Source organism: Vidua chalybeata, chromosome 1 (assembly GCF_026979565.1).
Source record: "Vidua chalybeata isolate OUT-0048 chromosome 1, bVidCha1 merged haplotype, whole genome shotgun sequence".
NCBI classification, from domain to species: domain Eukaryota; kingdom Metazoa; phylum Chordata; class Aves; order Passeriformes; family Viduidae; genus Vidua; species Vidua chalybeata.
The window spans coordinates 41003674-41021191 of NC_071530.1; the positions used below are offsets into that span (position 1 = coordinate 41003674).

Sequence of the window (17518 nt, forward strand, 5' to 3'; positions counted from 1 at the left end):
ATGGAAAGAAATTACCAGCTTAGTCTTGTTTCATATATTTTGGTTGTCCAGGGAATCCTGATTAAGCTGCATTTGGGTCCTAACAGGGAGGTTTGCAGTACTCAAAAAGGTAAAATATGAGTTTTTGCTAATAAGCCTGTCTGGGATAAATCTGTGAAGCAAAGCTGGCTTTACTTCAACTTCCACACAGGCTATTGGTGACAGAGATACTACTCTTCCCCTGAGGATATCCAGGTAAGATTTCCTTCCCCTTTCTAGTAACATCTCTCACTCTCATGGATTCTCTGAACATCCAAAGCGCAGCTGTAGCACAATCCTCACTGCATGATGTATCTGTAAAAATAAAGGCAGTACTTACATGGAAATATCAAATTCCTGAAGTCCACTTCTACTAGACTTCTCACTTGCTGGGTAATGAGTGCCGCATGTGAGAGAAAGGGCAGTGATGCCTGGCTGCACTCAAGGATTTAAGACTATTGGAAACCTAAGTGCAGCCCTTCCCAAGGCCTCCATCTACTGCAAGCCCCTCACCTACTGCCAGACCCCGGATGAGAGAGACTGGGCAGAATATGGCTATATTGGAGAAGAGTCATAGCACTCATGTGAGGGAGAGAGATGCAAGTGAGACAGCGTCAGGCTTGCCAAGTCACGCCTGGATTGTGACAGGTTTGAATAGTACTATTAAATCTGTACTTATTTGCTTTTAAACTTCTTTTTTTATGTTGGAAGGTAGTCACCAAAAACTAACAGGAGAGTTCAGCACACACAGCCAACTTTCTAAGCAAACAGCAACTCTTTGGCACCTGCAACTTGACAGCTCTGAGGAGAGAGCAGTGTACAGCACACAGCATATACTTGTGCGAGTTGAGAAATGCTTTTGTTTAAGTGGATACTGAAAACACGGTCACCTTCTAGCACAGAGCTGGTGCACAGGAACTGATAAGAACACTCCAGTCTGTGCTCAAAGGGGATTCTGCAACTTTTCTTACCTCTGGAGGGTGGTGACCACCACCTATTTGAGTGAATCTTGACTATATAAAAAGAGGGTGAGGGAGAGGAAAATGCTCTTGGAGAGAAATTTATGAGACTTTGTACCATAAACTGAGACTTCATGGTGAAAATATGTACTTAGGGAGTGTTTAAAACTAAATTTACATAAAAGCACAATGATTTTTTTTAAATGTCTGTTATAGGCCGATTAAATTCTTTATGCAAACATTTCCAAATTCAAGCAGAGGTGATCTGGGACATTCAGAGCATGATTACATATATTCCCCCTGAGGGCTTAGCCCTCTTTCTGAAATACCCAGATCTGTATCTCTAACTAGCATTGTAACCGAGACAAAAGCAAATCAACAACGTTGGAACAATCGCCCTCAAATTATCCCCATGTAAATCAGTTTACCCTTCAATCAAAGCCCAGCCATTTAACTCGGAGAGGAAGGAAGACTGTAAGCTGAAAATGGGTCTCAATACAACTGCTGGCTATGCAGTGACTGGATTTATACTGGCAGAGAGCTGAAGCCTTATTCAGGTTCAAAACTGAATGGTTCTTATAGTCTCTGACTGGGCCATGAAAAGCTGGCATCACTGGTGTGGTCCTATTCTCTGAATCCTAGGTGCAACTTCCCTCTTGCAAACAAGGCAAAATATCTGGTAGAAGTTCCTTTGGAAAGGGACACATCATTTGTGTCACATACACAGCATTTGAAATAAAGTAGTGCACAACCAGCCTATTTGGGAGTAAAATAAGCAGCAGGTAACAAATTGTTCCAGTCAGCTTCAACATCTGCAAGCTGAGTGCCCAGCTAGTCTATGTGAATATTTCCTGCTGTTACCCTGACTTCAACCTCCCCTGCTCCCTGCTTTAGTTCATCTGGGGGTTACGTCCTTGTTTCCGATACCGGTTCTGCAGAGGAGGAAACAGGCTGCTGCTGCAGCATCGTTAAGGTCAGGGATACGGATGCGATGAGGAGCTCTGCGAAGTCCCCATGTCCCAGATGACACGACTGGGTCCTTTTCAACTCGCAGGGAGCGAGTAGTAGCCCTCCGAGCTGGCGGTTTCCTGTCGACCTTGAGCCTCCTCGCAAGCCACGGTGCAGCTCCGGGCTGTGCCCGGTCCCCGCCTCGGAGGGAGGCAGGCGCAGGGATCCGGGCTGCACGTTGGGGCTGGCCCCGACGCGCTTGCGGTGGGAGAGCCAGACCTGAGAGGGGCTGGCCTCTGGCAGATGATTGACACCAAACTGGGTGAGGTTTCATGTTAAAAGGAAAAAAAAAAAAAAAAAAGAAAAAGGAAAGAAAAAAGGGTGAGAGCAGGGGAGGGGGTGACTGTGGGAAGGGGGAGAAGGAACTACTGTAAGAGTAAGAAAGTCCTGCCCAGCTGTTTGCGAAGTTTAAGATTTCCTGTTTCCTCTGCAGCGCCGAAGTGAAGTTTCAGTGAGTCACCCGCGGTCCCGAGCAGCGGAGCGGCGCAGCCCCGCTCCCCGCCAGCCCCGCCACCGCCGCCGCGGCCTCCCCGCCGCCCCCGCGCCTTGCCCGCGGCTCGCCGGCCGCGCCGATCCGGCTCCGCGATGACTCTCCCGCTGCCGAGGAGCCTGAGGCGGCTGCTGCTTCGCCTTTCCCTCTGGGTGCTCATGGGCAGCTCGGTCCCCGCTCTGCTCCGGGGTAAGTGCGCGCCGGCCCGCGCTGCCGCTTGACAGCTGCTGGGGCCGGAGCGGGGCGGGAGGGGACGGGGGCAGGCGGCGAGGGACAGGCGTCCGCCGCGGGAAGGCGGGGGACACGGTTGCTGAGAAAGTTTTGAGGCTGGAAACATTTCGGGAGGGGGTGAGCGTGTTTGTTGATGGCCCTGCGGGAGAGTAAGCGGGGAAGAAAGAACAGGGAATCTCGGGGTTTCGCGGCCAAAGCTGAGATCCGTCCGTGGAGGGGACGGGGGGAGAAAGGAGCGGATTTGGCAGGAAATCAGCAGGGTCTGCTCGGGCCGGAGGAGCCCGGAGAGGGCATCTGGGGGGGCTGCCTGCGGTGGCCGGGGGAAGGGCTGCAGGCCCTGCCCGCAGCTGATGCGGCGGCTCCCGCACCTGGTGCCGGCCCCGTGCGCAGGGATGGGCCGGGGGCGCGGGCCGGGGAGCCCGCAGCCCCTTCGCAGCGCGCTCCGGCCCCCGCACCGCCGCTCCGGCTGGGCACCGGCTGTCCTGCATAGCCGCGGCCACACGGCTGGAGATGCCTCGGGACGCTCTCAGAGCGAGGGCCTGTGCGTGGCCACAGAGCCCGCTGCTGCGTGGGTCTGCGCTTGGTTACCAAAACTTGGGTTTCGTGAGTTCCTGCGAAGAGCGGAGTTTAGCCGTGGCTGTGAGCAGTTGGACTGAAAAGCGCTCATTCCTCTAGCACTGACTGCGCATGTTGTTTGACTCACTTTAAAAGTGACACTTTATAATCCTTACCCCGCTTCTACCAAGACTTCCTTAGATAGGTTTTTGGGGTCTGCAGCTTGCCGTATTCTTCGTATCATAATTTGTAATATACCATGAGCTTAAAGTTGTGCTGCAAAAGCAAGATTCCTGCCCTGAGCAGCTTTCTGTCTCTGTCCTACTCGTAGTTACCCACATCTGTGAATTAACATCTGTAATATCAATGTTAGGCCCTAAATCATGTTGCAGAACAAGTGGTGAACCTAAAAGGAGAACGGGAGATTGCAGCAAACTGCATCTGAAACACTTGTGAAGAATTAAGTAGCTTTCTAAGATGTCTTGTAATGGCACATCTAGTTTTAGTCTTCAGGTAAGGTGTACAGACACCTGGGCTTCTACAAACTTCGCCCTGGGCCCTCTGATTCTCCTGTCTGGTCCATTCATGGTCAGTAGTTGATCCCAAATTTTGGCTGAAACATAATAACATAAAGCGGATGACTCTTGAATAGCTACTGCCTTTAGCTATGTGCAGTTTTGACTAACTTCATGCTTCATTAACAGCCCTGTCAAAGTCAACAGGTTGTGCATACCTGCAAAGTTACTCATGAAAGCTTAGGGCAGAAGAAAAGAACAGTGTATGAATAAAACACTGTGATGTCCCACAGCTCCCACATTTGAGGTGTGTAGCTTCTTGTTAATTTTTTATATATATTTTCTATAATTTTTCATTAACATAAATCATACTCAACTAGTGATGGCCTTTATTTTGACCACAGCCTCAAACTTTTGCAGATTCCCATCACAAAAAAACTTTAAATGGAGAAGCACAGCTTTTGTTAATCTTGTGTTATTATTATACTTTTTTTTTTTTTTTTACACTCAATCAGTTATAAACAGTCTCAAATTATGGGTAGATTTTTAAAAGTGGGCATGGCTCAAGAGCTTGCTCTTCTTTCTTGCCATAGGTCCAGTGAGGAAAAAGAACATAAACTGGTTACAATTCCAGCATTTTTCATACTCATCTTTATCTACACCCTACAATAACGAAAACTGAGTAGACCTGTTGTCAGATAATCTATCCCATAGCTTCAAAAGCTGTTTTGATAATCACTGTAGGATTCTATTGTGCAATAGAATACTATTATGACAGGAAAGCAACAGTTCTGTGGAGCAGAAAGTGTGAGGTTTGGATGTTGGTAGTTATTTGGCACCAGAATGAAAATTTGAGCTGCCAAATGCTTGGGGGAAAACAAAACAGGAAAAAAAAATAGCTACTTATTTTGTAATAATTCATCAGTATAGTAAAGCTGAAAAAAAAAAAGGACAGCTATCAGACTCAGAAGAGCTCAGTTCCCAGGTGTACCTACTAACTAACCAGATGCTGGTTAACAAAGCACCAGCTAAAATTTCATTTTAACATTCTTCACTGCAAAATACAGTTGCCCACATAAGAAATTTGGGTTAGTGTGTTCAAGTGAATATGAATTTTTAGTTTGTCTTTGGGTTACCATAACTAGAAATTTGTTCCTTGGAATCATCCATGTAATAATTGTTCATCTCTGAACATCAGGAACTTAATTTCTCCATTCAGCCAAACTCTATTTGCATTATTGCTATTTTTTTGAGACCCATATCAGAGTTAGATAATTTTATAGTATGAAAATCAAATTTAGAGCTTCAGATGTTTGCAAAAGGGAAATAGGAGAGCAAACATCATGTTTGTAAAAGGATTGAGTCTAAAATGCATTCCTGCCCCCCATTCAAGCTGGCATTTTTCCAGGTATTTCAGGAGGGAAGTAGGAATATATTAGAGATGATATTGCATTTTCTTCTATTTATGGGGTATCCTTGGATTGTGAGACCTTTATACCTAAGACTTTGAAAAACACTTTTGTTTATTTGCTATTTTTAGTTCATTGGCATTAACACGCTTCTCTAATACTCAGGTGGTGAATTCCATATCGGAATGGTTTCTATTAAAAAATTATGAGCCAGATCTTAAGCTGCTGCAAATGAACGTAATTCCATTAGCATTAGTAGAGTTATACAGAGTTATAGCAGGTTTCCTGAAACAGTTTCAAAAGTAATTTCAAAAAAAAAGGGCAATGGAGTAATTCAGAGCTTTTCATATTCATAGTATTTTTTCACTCATATTTTATAAACAATTACTATTATATGACCTATATTTAGTGAAACAACATTGCTTCAAAATGAAATACTCCTTTCTGGGATGAACTGTTACAGTTTCAAAGATGCAGCATCCCATAATGGTGCCTAATAAAAGTTGTCATTGTGACAAGATTAACTCTGAACATAGGAGGAAATATGGTGGCAGGCTCTTACAGAAGGAAAATTCCTCAGGGTTTGGTTTGTGGGGGTTTTTGCAAGTTTGTTTTTATCAAAGGCTTTTAGAAAGCATTTGCTCTTTTGAGGGGAGGAAAAAAAGAGCATAGTATCGCTGTAGCACCAGCTGTTGGAGTTCCCGATGCTTATATTTCCTCTGCAAGGTATTTTTAAAGTGATACTTTGGTTTGGTGTTTTTGGTTGGTTTTTTTTTTTTGTTGTTGTTTTTTTTTTTTTTTTTTGCATTTGTGGCATAGGAACTCTTTTCTCAGTAACGTATGTATGTGCTACATGCACTTTGCTAACATTCACTGCCACTTCTTTGGCCTCAGAAGAGCTGTGCCCTACTTCCAGTACTGCCAAAATGAGGAAAACCAGCAGGTTGTGCCCTATCTGTTGCTCTTAGATCTTGCATAACAGGGTGCGTTTATATCAGCTAGGTATGAAACATGCTCACTAGTGCAGTGACAGATTCTGATGGAAGTGGTCCATGCAATCTCCACCCTGGCTGGCATGGCTACAGTCCAAGCCCACAGTGAAAGGAAGGGCTTCCAGCCACCTCTGTGGTCCTGGGATCAGCAGTGGGGACATGGGCTGCTAGAGCCCTGATTTGCCCATGGTTCCCACAGCCCTTCTGGCACCTGACAAGTGGAGGATTGAAAGGGTGCCCTGAGGCAGGTGGGAGACAACAGCGCCATTTCCTTTGCCACAGAGGACTTTTGACTCAGGACCCCTTTTGACTCAGGGGAAATACCCAGGCAGGCACATCCCAGGAACATTAGACATTTTGTATTGCTAGAGTATTGCAAACTCAGTAAAATTGATTGGGGTATCAACCAGTCTCTAAAGATGTTGAAGAGTACAAGGGATTCCCAGCATGAATCAGTGGAGAGCTAGTCCTGATATGGAAAAGAAAATTGGCTGAATCCTAGTCTAAGAGAGTGAGGGCTGAGATTTGGGCTACTTAATTGGTCTTTAGCCTTACATTTTGTTGGTGTTAGAGGGTTTTTTTGTTGTTTTGTGGGGTTTTTTTCCCCTATAGGATAATGGGAAGTGATTTTTAAACCCTTATAAAATGGTTTCAAGAATAAAATAAAAGGCGAAGGAAAAACACTTGTGCTTTTCTATGAACTCTCATTCTGGAAGGTTAAAATAGACTAAAATAAATCAGAAAGATTATATCTCTGCTTTGGCAGCCAAAGTCCTTTGGAAGTTTAATTTCACTGGCAGGTGTTGTATTAAGAAACAGCAGAGAAGCTTCTTACTACAGGGGATAGATTGCTTTTATAGCAAGGAGTGGGCGTACACACTGGGACAGGGCAAATGCCACTGTAAGCAATGGGTTGGCACTAAGCATGTGCAGAATTGGGTCCTCAGTGACCCAGCTAAGTCTTCAACAGTTGTTTTTCATATTATGTCTGCACTTTGGCATAGCGACAGAGCAGCAGCACTGGCATTTGTTGAGTACAACATTTTATATCCTACTGTCTGAAAGAACACAGCTTCAGTTGTGTACAGATATTTAGGGTAAGATATGTAAAGAGAGCAAATTGCTTCAAACACCATCCACTGATGGAATCTCATCCAGAGGAGTAGTTAGAACTAACAAATCTCACCAGGAATTGCTTAATTCTATTTTTTCCTGGTGACAGCATGCTCATCATTTGTATGTGTCCATTAGCTTCTAAAGATTTAAGCAGAATTGAAATTGAAGCATGTTTTAAGGGCCCTGCCCAGCTGTTCATATAGACTAATGTCACCTTGTTTGCATTGCTGCAAAGCTTTAGCAACTGTTCTAGATTTTAAGAAATGATAACATTAGCAGGGTCAGGAGAAATAGTAGTTGCTGATTTGTCCATGTTCATGCGTATTTTTCTAAATATGCCATTTCCTTGCTCTTTGTCTTGCTGTGAATGCCATTGTAGTTGTTACAGCTTGGAACTACCTGTCCTTTTTTTTTATATGGGTTTTAAAGCCTTTTCACCTCTGGGAAGATCGTCTCAGGAAGAAGTAGTTTTCCCTTGCTCAAACAACTGGTATTTAGAAGAACTTCCTGCTGGCATTCATCCCTGAGTTAATCTGGTTAGAATTAGAGCTGGTTGAGAGTTTTTGACACTGTTTTTCATGGGAAAATGCTGATTTGTCAAAACTGAGACAATTTGTGGAAATGTACCAGTTTCCATTAAACTTTCATCAGGAAACATTTCCTTTTTTTTTTTTTTTTTTTTTTTTTTTTTTTTTTTTTTTTTTTTGGGGTTCTTTTTTGTTGTTTGTTTCTTCCATAGTCCACAGTGGAATTTCTAATATAGAAAAACAGGGAAGTAATTATTAATCAATAATTAAAATAAACAATGGTCAGTGGAAGAAAAGTGGGATTAAGTGCATGGCCTGACTCACAAAATGCACATTTGAAATTGGAGCTCCCCCTATCCACTCTCCCCAGGGTACTGGTGGGCTGTCACTCTCACTGGGCATGCATATACAGACATCCCCATATCTGTCACCTCAACTGATTTTGGTTTCACTCTGTTGTGGATATGAAAATGTGTGCAATGTTGAAGCACTTTGTGGGCCAGGAAAAAACATTCCCCTGACAGCATTTTTAAGGTTGACCTGTAGCCATGTGTTCATTTACTCCTTGTTGGGTGGGAATGGCAGTGCTCTGAATGGCTGGTGTTTTCTAGTCTTTGTTTCATATCATAATAACAAGCTGTATTCAGAAATTTGTGTCCTGCAAAGGAACCACAGTTTTGATTATTAATAGTCCTATTTGTCTGATTCCAGGATTCCAATTCTCTGCTCACCCAGAGCAGTGTTTTGGCAAAAATTGGACTGAAATTAATAGATTTCAGGAACAGATAGAGGAGTCTGCTTCCTCACAAAGCATGCTTCAGTTGACAAGCCAGCAGGTTACATACCTACAGTGACACCTGGGATTAACACTGTGCTTTTCCAATGGCAATCTGAAACCAGAGGTATTAGAAAGCTGTCTGCTGTTCCTACTATCTTCTGTTTGTAGCCAAGCACTTCAGCCCACACCCTCAAATGAGCTGTTTCCCTGTTCTCTTAAGTAGATGTCTGAGGTTTTAAGATAAAAAAGAAAGATTTATCAAGCAGCCAAAGCTGTACGTTTAGCCAGTGATTTGCAAGTCACACCACATTCTTTATAGTGCGTTTATAGTTACCAATAACACAAGTTTTGAAAGATCAATTCTGCCCTCTCTGCAGCTGATCAGTTCTTCCAAAACATTGCATTGATATTCCCGTGGGCTTCGTTTAATGTAGCATCAAATCTCAGTTAAAACAACTGGCCTATGCAGGGGACATTAGAAAATGCATATTTGTTCTCAAGGTCCTGGTGGCTCTGTCAGGGCTTGAAGACTTTCTTCTGTTAGAAAAGCAAGTGAATTTGAACAGTATACTCAGAGAGCAGCGGGAAGGTCTCACAGTTCTATTCCTCAGAGCAACATTTTCCAACTAAGGACCCGAGTGTGGTTCTTACGTGCCTGGGGCACTTTAACAGGTCTCTTTAAAAACTAGCATTGTGCAAGTGGAGCGTGTGCAGCCAGACTGTCAGCTGGCATAAATCAGCTTCCTCTGTTGAAGGCAAGGAACCTGCCCTGATTTATACCAGCTGGCAGAATCTGGCCACAGAATAAATAATAGGCAACTGTATGTTATGAGGCTGTAATTCCCTCGAGGGGGCTTTTGTGGTATCAGTCTTACAGGAGCCAGAGTGATCTGGTTCTCTTTCTTGGAGCTAAAGAGTAATTTGACTGCAGTTTTTTGAAGTCCTCAAAACATTAAGAATGGGAGATTTTAGAAAGAGAACACTTCTAAACTTCTTGTGAGGTATCATTAAGGTATCATTTTTTTGCCCAGGAAGAGTCATGGTAGGGAAATTTGGGAGCATGCCGATGAAGTGATGTGGGATAGGTAGTCCCAAAAAAAGATAAATATCTAGGAAGGATGATTTCTTATCAAGACCAGGCCTTTCCTTTGAAAACACTTGTGTGCATTTCCTAAGATGTATGAAAACTGAAGCTCCCTCATCACTGATAAGCTTCTAGTGCTGCTGTAGTTAATAAGGAAGAAAAGTGGAGAATGCGAAATGAGGACTAAAGAACAAATGCCTCCTCAGAATGTGGATGTGGTTTTTAATTTTGTTTAACATTTTACCTGGAAGGATCATAAGTGAGCTGGTATGAAATTTATTGACTTAGCAAGAAAAGGGGGTTCAGTAGATTTATCTAGTGTTGACCTATAATTCTCCTGGATCTAAATATTTTAGATGTGAGATGCCGGTGAGCCAACTCCCTCCAGTTTTAATCCTGCTGTGGATTCTTCAGCCCAGAATGGGATTAAGTTCACCATGCCTATACATCACCTGTTGGCATGGTTTGATGGTGCCTGGGGCTTTTGGATGATAATGTGGTAATTTGGTAGATTTCATCTCACTAACTAATATAAGCACATCTTTAATGTTGCTGTACAAGGGGCTGAACTTTGAAGCAGACCACAGATGATTAGTAATGGGTTATCTCTTCTGGTTATTTTCAGGGAAGAAAGCAGAAGCAGCTATTCAGGATTCTTGTGTGTCTTGAGATACTGATCTGGTCTGATCCCTGAGCCTAATTAGCAGCTTAGATACTGCTTGTTATATAAAGTTGCAGTACATCAGTGGTTTGGATAGCACAGCTTCGGCAACAATTTAAGAAAAGTCTTAGTTCTCAAAGGAAGATTAAATTTCTTACCATTTTGGCTGCCCTCCTGATTTTAGCATTACCAGGCTGTCCTGACCAACTTCCATATGCTTTGGGAGCTCTGTGGCTGGAGCAAATGTGAAGTCATAGTTACAAAGACTCAGCATACCTTCAAGTACTGCAGCCAGCAGTGTATGTGAAGAACTTCTGGCCACTGAAGTGTGTGTTTGGGGAAATAGGATAGATGTTACTACATCTTTTTCCTTTCCCAGCTTTTTTCCTCCACCTGTCTAGTCTCTTAAAATATTCCTTCTTTATGCAATTAGTATCCACTCTGAAAATTCAGGCTCCGCTTGGGATGCTCTGCTCTCAGCTCTGTAGCTATCTTAAGCTTTCCTTTAACATGACTGGGTAATGATTTCAGAGTGTTCCATTCTTCTTGAGAAACTTACAGAAAGGGTGCAGGAAGTAAGGAGTAAATCTTTTTGTGTTTCACTAATGGGAAGCATTTAATGAGATTTTGAAAAATTTTGAACAATCTGCAGTCAGGAACCTGCAGAGATGGAGAAATGGAGAAGAGCTGTCATTTGCAGCTCTTCCGGTGGTTGATCTTTTATTCCCATTGACCGGTTCTGCCCACCAGCATGCAGCAATCACCCTTCTCATTTGTCTCTGGCATACAAGGAGATCTGTGATTCTGCAGTGACCATGCTGTGGCAGTAGGCCAGCTGCCCTGCTGTGTACCTTCTACCTCACTACAGCTCCTATTACCAATTTTCACGGTTGCCTTGCCTCCTTTTCCTACAGTGGTTAGAGCTTTTGCCCTGAAAGTGGGAGACCCATGGTCATGTCACTCCTCAGCCTGAGAACAGCTAAACTCCATCAATGAAGGGCTGCAGGATGAAGGATCCTTGCTGGCTGAGACAGGGGAAGGCTTTAGAGGCAGCACTTTGCAGAAAAATGGTTGACATGTGTGTGGGTGGTCCCCCAAAGCATGTCACAGGAGAAGAAAGCCTGTTCCCTGATGGATTCATTCATTATTCCAGCCCCTGCAGGGTAACTGATATTCTCTCCAGGGAGTTCACAGCACAACAAAAAGACACTTTACATACAGAATCTTTTTTCCTTTCTAAAATGAAAACAACCATTTCTCATCCTCATGAAAAGATCAGAGGGGACCATGTAATAGTCATGACTTAGTAAGCTTCTTTATTTAAGCCTTCACAAAGTAACTAGGTCAGCAATACATGCTTCTGGGCTATTGAATTTCCCTTCTTCCCCTCAGTCTATTCTTCCATTTCCTCACCCAGCTTTACCACAAGGGAATGCCTTAAGTCAAAAATCTGGGAAGCTGATCCTTTTATTGCATTTGTAGTATTCTCATCTGGTAAGTACAGTGCCAGGCCATGAGGCTTTCAGAGCTATCATAACCCAAGTTTGCATGTAAACAGGAATACCACACTGTCTGGTTGTAACTAAAGCCATATCTGCTCTCTCTTTGCTCTGGATAATAGATATAGGAAGACATTCAGGACATTCAGCAGGAAGGGATTGGTAAACTCTTCTGGAAAAGAAAATACAACCAAAATGTGTTTCCTTTTTTTTTTGTTTTTCTTTTTCCATCAGCTTCTTGCTCACACACTCTTTAATTCGCATTTATACTCATGTATACTTACTTATATTTTATACTTTTGCCTTACAGTTTCTGGCTGGCTGGGGCTTTACTGTTCTCACTTTTCCCTGAGGCCACACTGGCATGATGAATATTTATCAGTGTAGGAGCAGCCTAGGGATTCTTGTACATATATGTCCCCTGACTTAATGTTTATGAAGAAAATAAAAATGTGATTCCAGCTAAATCACCAATATTCAGGAACTGAGGTTCAGAATGAAGAATCAGCCATATCCTGTTATTTAAAAAAAATATGTACTTGACTCTAAAAGGATTTCAAAGTACCTGTATTAGACATGAAAGTTCATCCTATTCAGACTGAAAGCGATTAGAGGCCCTTATTTCACATGGGAGAAAGAGACAAGATTTGTTGGTGACTTACAACTAAGAACAACTTTTGCATCTAAGCCTATGGTTAAAGCAGTGAACTAGGAAATGAGAAGCCTCTTAGTCTTTAGAGACTCAAGCACAGACTTCCAGCTTCCCATGATTTCATCCACTGTATTTTTGAGGCCACCATTAAACTTCAGTACAATCATTTATATTAGTATTTCCACAGTTTCAACTTGTGTTGCTTAATATGTGGCAAAAAGTAATGCAATTATGTGTTAATTACTGTTTCTATAGACAAGTCTCGAACTTGTGGGAAATGAACAGAGATTGTTTCAACACTTGTCTGTTGTGACTGGGAAACTGATGTTCAAAAAGAGTCATAACCCCTGTTCTTTCTCTACAGAAATTCTGGACTAAAGCCTTTAGAACATCCATAAATTCTCAACAGTCTCAAACACCCTGTCAAGTTCAATAATATATTAGCACTTTTTTTCTCCCCTATTTTTCTCAGGTTAAGAGGCTGTGTGCCAGGGGCTTGGTGAGGCACATGGAAACATTGGTAACTTGCTGCTGTTAGACAACTGAAGACCTAACTTTTCCTTCAGTTGTCCACATATATATTAGTCATGATTCAGCCAATTTGCACATTCCCAAACCAGGCTTTTTTCTTCTGGTGGCTTATAGTATGATTATCAGGCATGTACCTACTCGTGGTTTGCAGGCAGAAACTTACTGGCCTTCTCATGGGTGAAGGTGGGTAGCAAATGCTAGAAGCAAACCACTAATTATTTGTAGTATCTTACCCTTGAAAGCTAATGACAAGGCACATTTACCACTATGATAACCACATACCTGGAAATAGAAAGCACTGTCACCTGCTTTTCCAAGCTGTTGCTTAACATGAGTACTTAGACTGCCCATAAAATTATCACTTTACCCTTTAAAAGGTGGATTTTGATTTAAGTTTCCATTGTGCTTTTGGAAATGAGATATAGTTTGCTTTTACCAGGACATCAATTTCTACTCTCTTGTTCTTAGCCTGCAGTGGGTAAGGAAAGAGGAAGTACTGTTTGTTTGGAACCATGGTGTCTTTTTTGCATTTTCAGGCAGGAGTTTAATGTTAATAATTTCCTGCTTTTTCAACATGATGGACTGTTGTGGTTTTGGGCATAGGAAGAGCTAAAGAATTAGGAATGGTACCTACAGCTGCTGCTCTCTGGTTGGATATGAGATATGGTTGGTCAGATTGGTCAGATATGCAGGCACTTTGCCATGCCTTCTTAAGTTACCATAAATAACATAAACACCACTAACTTGGGATAATGTGCTTTAAGGCACAGTTAAGGTAGTGCAACCTAGCTAAATCTGCTCTGCCAGAATGCTTAGCTGTAGGTAGCAGAGCTCATGTGGAAGTTTGCCACAGTTATTTGGTGGAAAACAGGGTTTTAAGCTAAGTTGATATTTTAAACTCAGTGGGAGAGGATATTATGAAAGGTGAAAAAGCATCCGTTCTGAAAAATGGAAGCTGTAGGTGAGTGAAACCACCCCAGACATAAGGTGTGCAGTTTTAGCAAACCGGATACTTTCATTATTAGAGTACAGCCAAGGCATGTGATGGACTTTCCAATGTGAATCTCTAAATTAAGACTGGGTTTGGCTTGTAAAATACATACCCAGGTAATTTAGGGCTTTGCAAAACTGGCTCGGTGGAATGGTTTCACTTTCAGAAGGCCAGACTGGGAATACCATCCATAGAGTCATAGTACTTGTGCAACCTTTGAATCTTTGTTGCAGCAGGTTTCCACCACCAGGCTGGTATCATTCACATCCCTCTCAGAATTAAGACTAGCATCTCCAAAAGTAACAAAACAGTTAAACTGATCTGCTAACTAATGTTGTACAGGGATATTTCAAATATGCATGAGTTATAAAATGTTGCATTCAAGGAATTAAAAAAATGTCTCTATGGAACACTTTCCTCTGGTATAGTCTAAGCTATTACTGTGTTGGGAAAGCTTGGAATTGTTTTGCCTTATGCGAACACTTTTAAAAACAGTGTTCTACATGAGTGCAGTATTTGTGAGAAATGCCAAAGTGACAGCTTTAGAGAATGAGCTGCCCATGTCACTGAGCAGTTTTGCCAGAAACCATAACAAAGCATGTAACTGGCTCGTGGTGTTTAAAGGATGCTGAGTGGCTCAGATGCTATGACCATGTTATGCACAGCCTTCTCATGACAGTTGTTGAAATAATATTTTCATGACGTAATTATTAATCCACTTAACATTTGATTAAAAAGATCAAGGCATTTCATAGAAGCCCTTAGACATCCTGCAGACTCCTACTGATTTGTACAGTTGAATAAGTGCCCTCCAGATTAAGGATGATGATGACCAATATCCAGAAACATTTGATGACTCTAAAATATTAAACATCAATGAGTATAAGTTGACATAGCAACACTCAGAAATCACAGCATCTGGTGAAGATCTTACCCTATTAAATTTAACTCATATATGTGACAATAAACATCTGCAGTAGCAGGAGCATTATGTAGTAGCAGAGGAACATAATGCTGCGTGAGAAATGAACTGCACCATTTAAAAATTTATCAAGCGTCATTATATATTGCTTTTCACAGTTCTCAGTTGTTAGCAAAAAAAAAAAAGATTGAAGTAATTGGATGAAGTTTGAGGTATTCAGATGAAAATTGAGAGGCAGTGGTAGGTTGTGAGCTGCTGCTTGGCACACTTACACTTGTGATTCTGTCTTATCAGCTTTCTCTTCAATAGAAGGAATTGTTTCATAGAGACTTAAATTAGTCTTTTCTTTGCAATGTTTCTTTTAAACAAGCTTGCAAGTGTATATGCTGTCTTGGAGTTCTGGTGAAAGATTATGGTCTTAAGAATGACTGAAGAGATAGTTGGGGGACTGAAATAGTGGATTTAGAGTAACTATTATGTAAAGCAACTGGGAGGGGAAAACCCTGGAAATCCAACTTGATGTGTACATTTCAAATTTACAATTATATTCTGCCTCATAATAAATGAAGTGTAAGAGCCTGCAGTCCCTCACACTCTTCAGGCAGGTAGACTAAACATTTTAGGTTGGCAAGTCCCTTCCTGCTGAGCACCACCTAATGTGGGAATGTCCTCCCCTTACATTGTAATGCAAGCCCTGCTGGGGGCTGGGTATTGCAACCAGTGAGTAATGTGTTGTATGGAATGAGAAGTGTTGTATTCCTACATGCAGGTCGTTTAGTGTCCATGGTTATTTTTTTTTTTTTAATGTGGGTGGACCATGTACTCATATAGATGCAAGTGTCCTTAAAATACTCAGTTTTATGATATAGTGAATGAATTCTTTTTGCATGTGTTTTAGAAATAATGGCAAAGATAAGGACCTTTCAGTGAAGTTTCAAGAGAGGTATTTAAGGGTGAAACACCTATTTATTTCAGAATGGACAGGTTTCACTAATGGCTTTTATTTTCCTTTAAGCCCAGTAAAATTTCAACCTCAAATAGAAATGAAGGAGCAGATCATTCATGCCCTTATGCAGGGTGGTGTTGCCAGCTAGTGATTCACAGTGTCAGAGTTAACTGGGGGGAGTAATTTGCAAATGCATGAAAAGGGACAGCTAATACCTGGGGGATATGTTAGCAAATTTACCTTTGGCAGACAAAGGAGATGCTGCTTTGTTGAGAGAGATACTTCTTTACCAAGAAATCTGATAACTCACTAACAGTGTGCCACAACAGTAGGATCTTTGCAACAGAAGTCTGAAAAAGAAAGTTTTCCTAAGGTTGAATATCATTAGAAGTGTGTAGTTTTATGCATATGCCCTTTTCTCAATACTCAGTATATAATTCCCATTAGTTGTGGCAGTTAGATGCATCTATCAAGATAGCATGTCCCCAGGGTATTGAATTCTATTATTCTGCTTCTTTGCATGTAACTTGACAGAGACAAATATAACCATCCAAGCTACTGAATTTGAGAAGGATATGTATTTTTCTTCAAATCTATTCAAAGTGATTCTACTCCTAGGGGATTACATTTGTGTCTAACTTTCCTCTGATTTACTATTTTAGCTGAGCTGATGGATTATGAAAGAGAAAAATTTCTTTTTAATACTGTTTTCCTGAATCTGTCATTCAAAACTTGCTGTGTGGAGACAGAATGGTTCATAAACACCATTTTCCTGAAGGAAAATGGCTTCTCACAGTAAAAAGGAGCTCTGAACAGAGCTTCCGCATAAACATGTTTGCCCATCAGTAGCTGACAGAGGAGCCTCTGTGTGTGTGTTAAGGATGTGGACTTGTTAAATGAGTCTTCTTATTTGGAAACAGTTTCTCAAATAGACTAGGAATGATAGATTATATTCAGGTCTAGAGAAAGAAATTGAGTAGGATTCTGTCTTATCATAATCGGTAGATTATATTGTAAACTAGTATCATAATAGCATCCTCTAGTCATGGAATGTGCCTTAACTTAAATTCCAGATCTCTCAAATATTCCTCAAGTTCAGAGGTCTTCAGAAACCTAAATAAAATCAGGTCTTTCATGCTGCTTACATTAGTAAGTTGTCTTTTTATATTAAACTTAAACCAAAATCCCCAAGTCTAAAATTGTTACTACAATCTTTGCATGCATAACATCCTTGTTTTTTGTTTTGTTTTCTTGTTTGTTCATTAATGGCTCGGAGGCACAGGTAGTGGCAGTGAATGGACTTAAAAAAAATCCCACTAATATCCTCCTTTTATCTGGAAAAACAAATATTTATATATCCCTCTGATGTATGTAGCTGTGTAAGAATTGCAAGTTTGAAAGAACAGTTGTCTGGTTAATCCATTTAAATGCTTATTTTGATTAGGCAGCTGTGAGCCTTTGTGTGCATGCAGCTCCTCCCCACATTTACTGTAGTGTTACAAAATACCACAGAAATTCCAGTTTGGTTCAGCAGCAACCAGTGTACACATATACAGCTTTCTGTTGCACAGGTAGAGACTCTTGCCATGCAGACCTCGTCCTTGTTTAAGGTGGCCTCAGGAGCTGTGGCCGAA

At 41.7% G+C, this 17518-nt stretch overlaps 1 protein-coding gene across 1 annotated transcript in view; it reads left to right on the forward strand.

The window, feature by feature from the left end:
• Positions 1 to 2434: 2434 nt before the first annotated feature.
• Positions 2435 to 17518, forward strand: part of TGFBR2 (transforming growth factor beta receptor 2) — a 60657-nt gene continuing 45573 nt past the window's right edge. Inside the window, exon 1 of the mRNA XM_053962588.1 lies at positions 2435 to 2664. Coding sequence (XP_053818563.1) covers positions 2571 to 2664 — 94 coding nt within the window. The 5' untranslated portion in view covers positions 2435 to 2570. The remainder of the gene's footprint in view (positions 2665 to 17518) is intronic.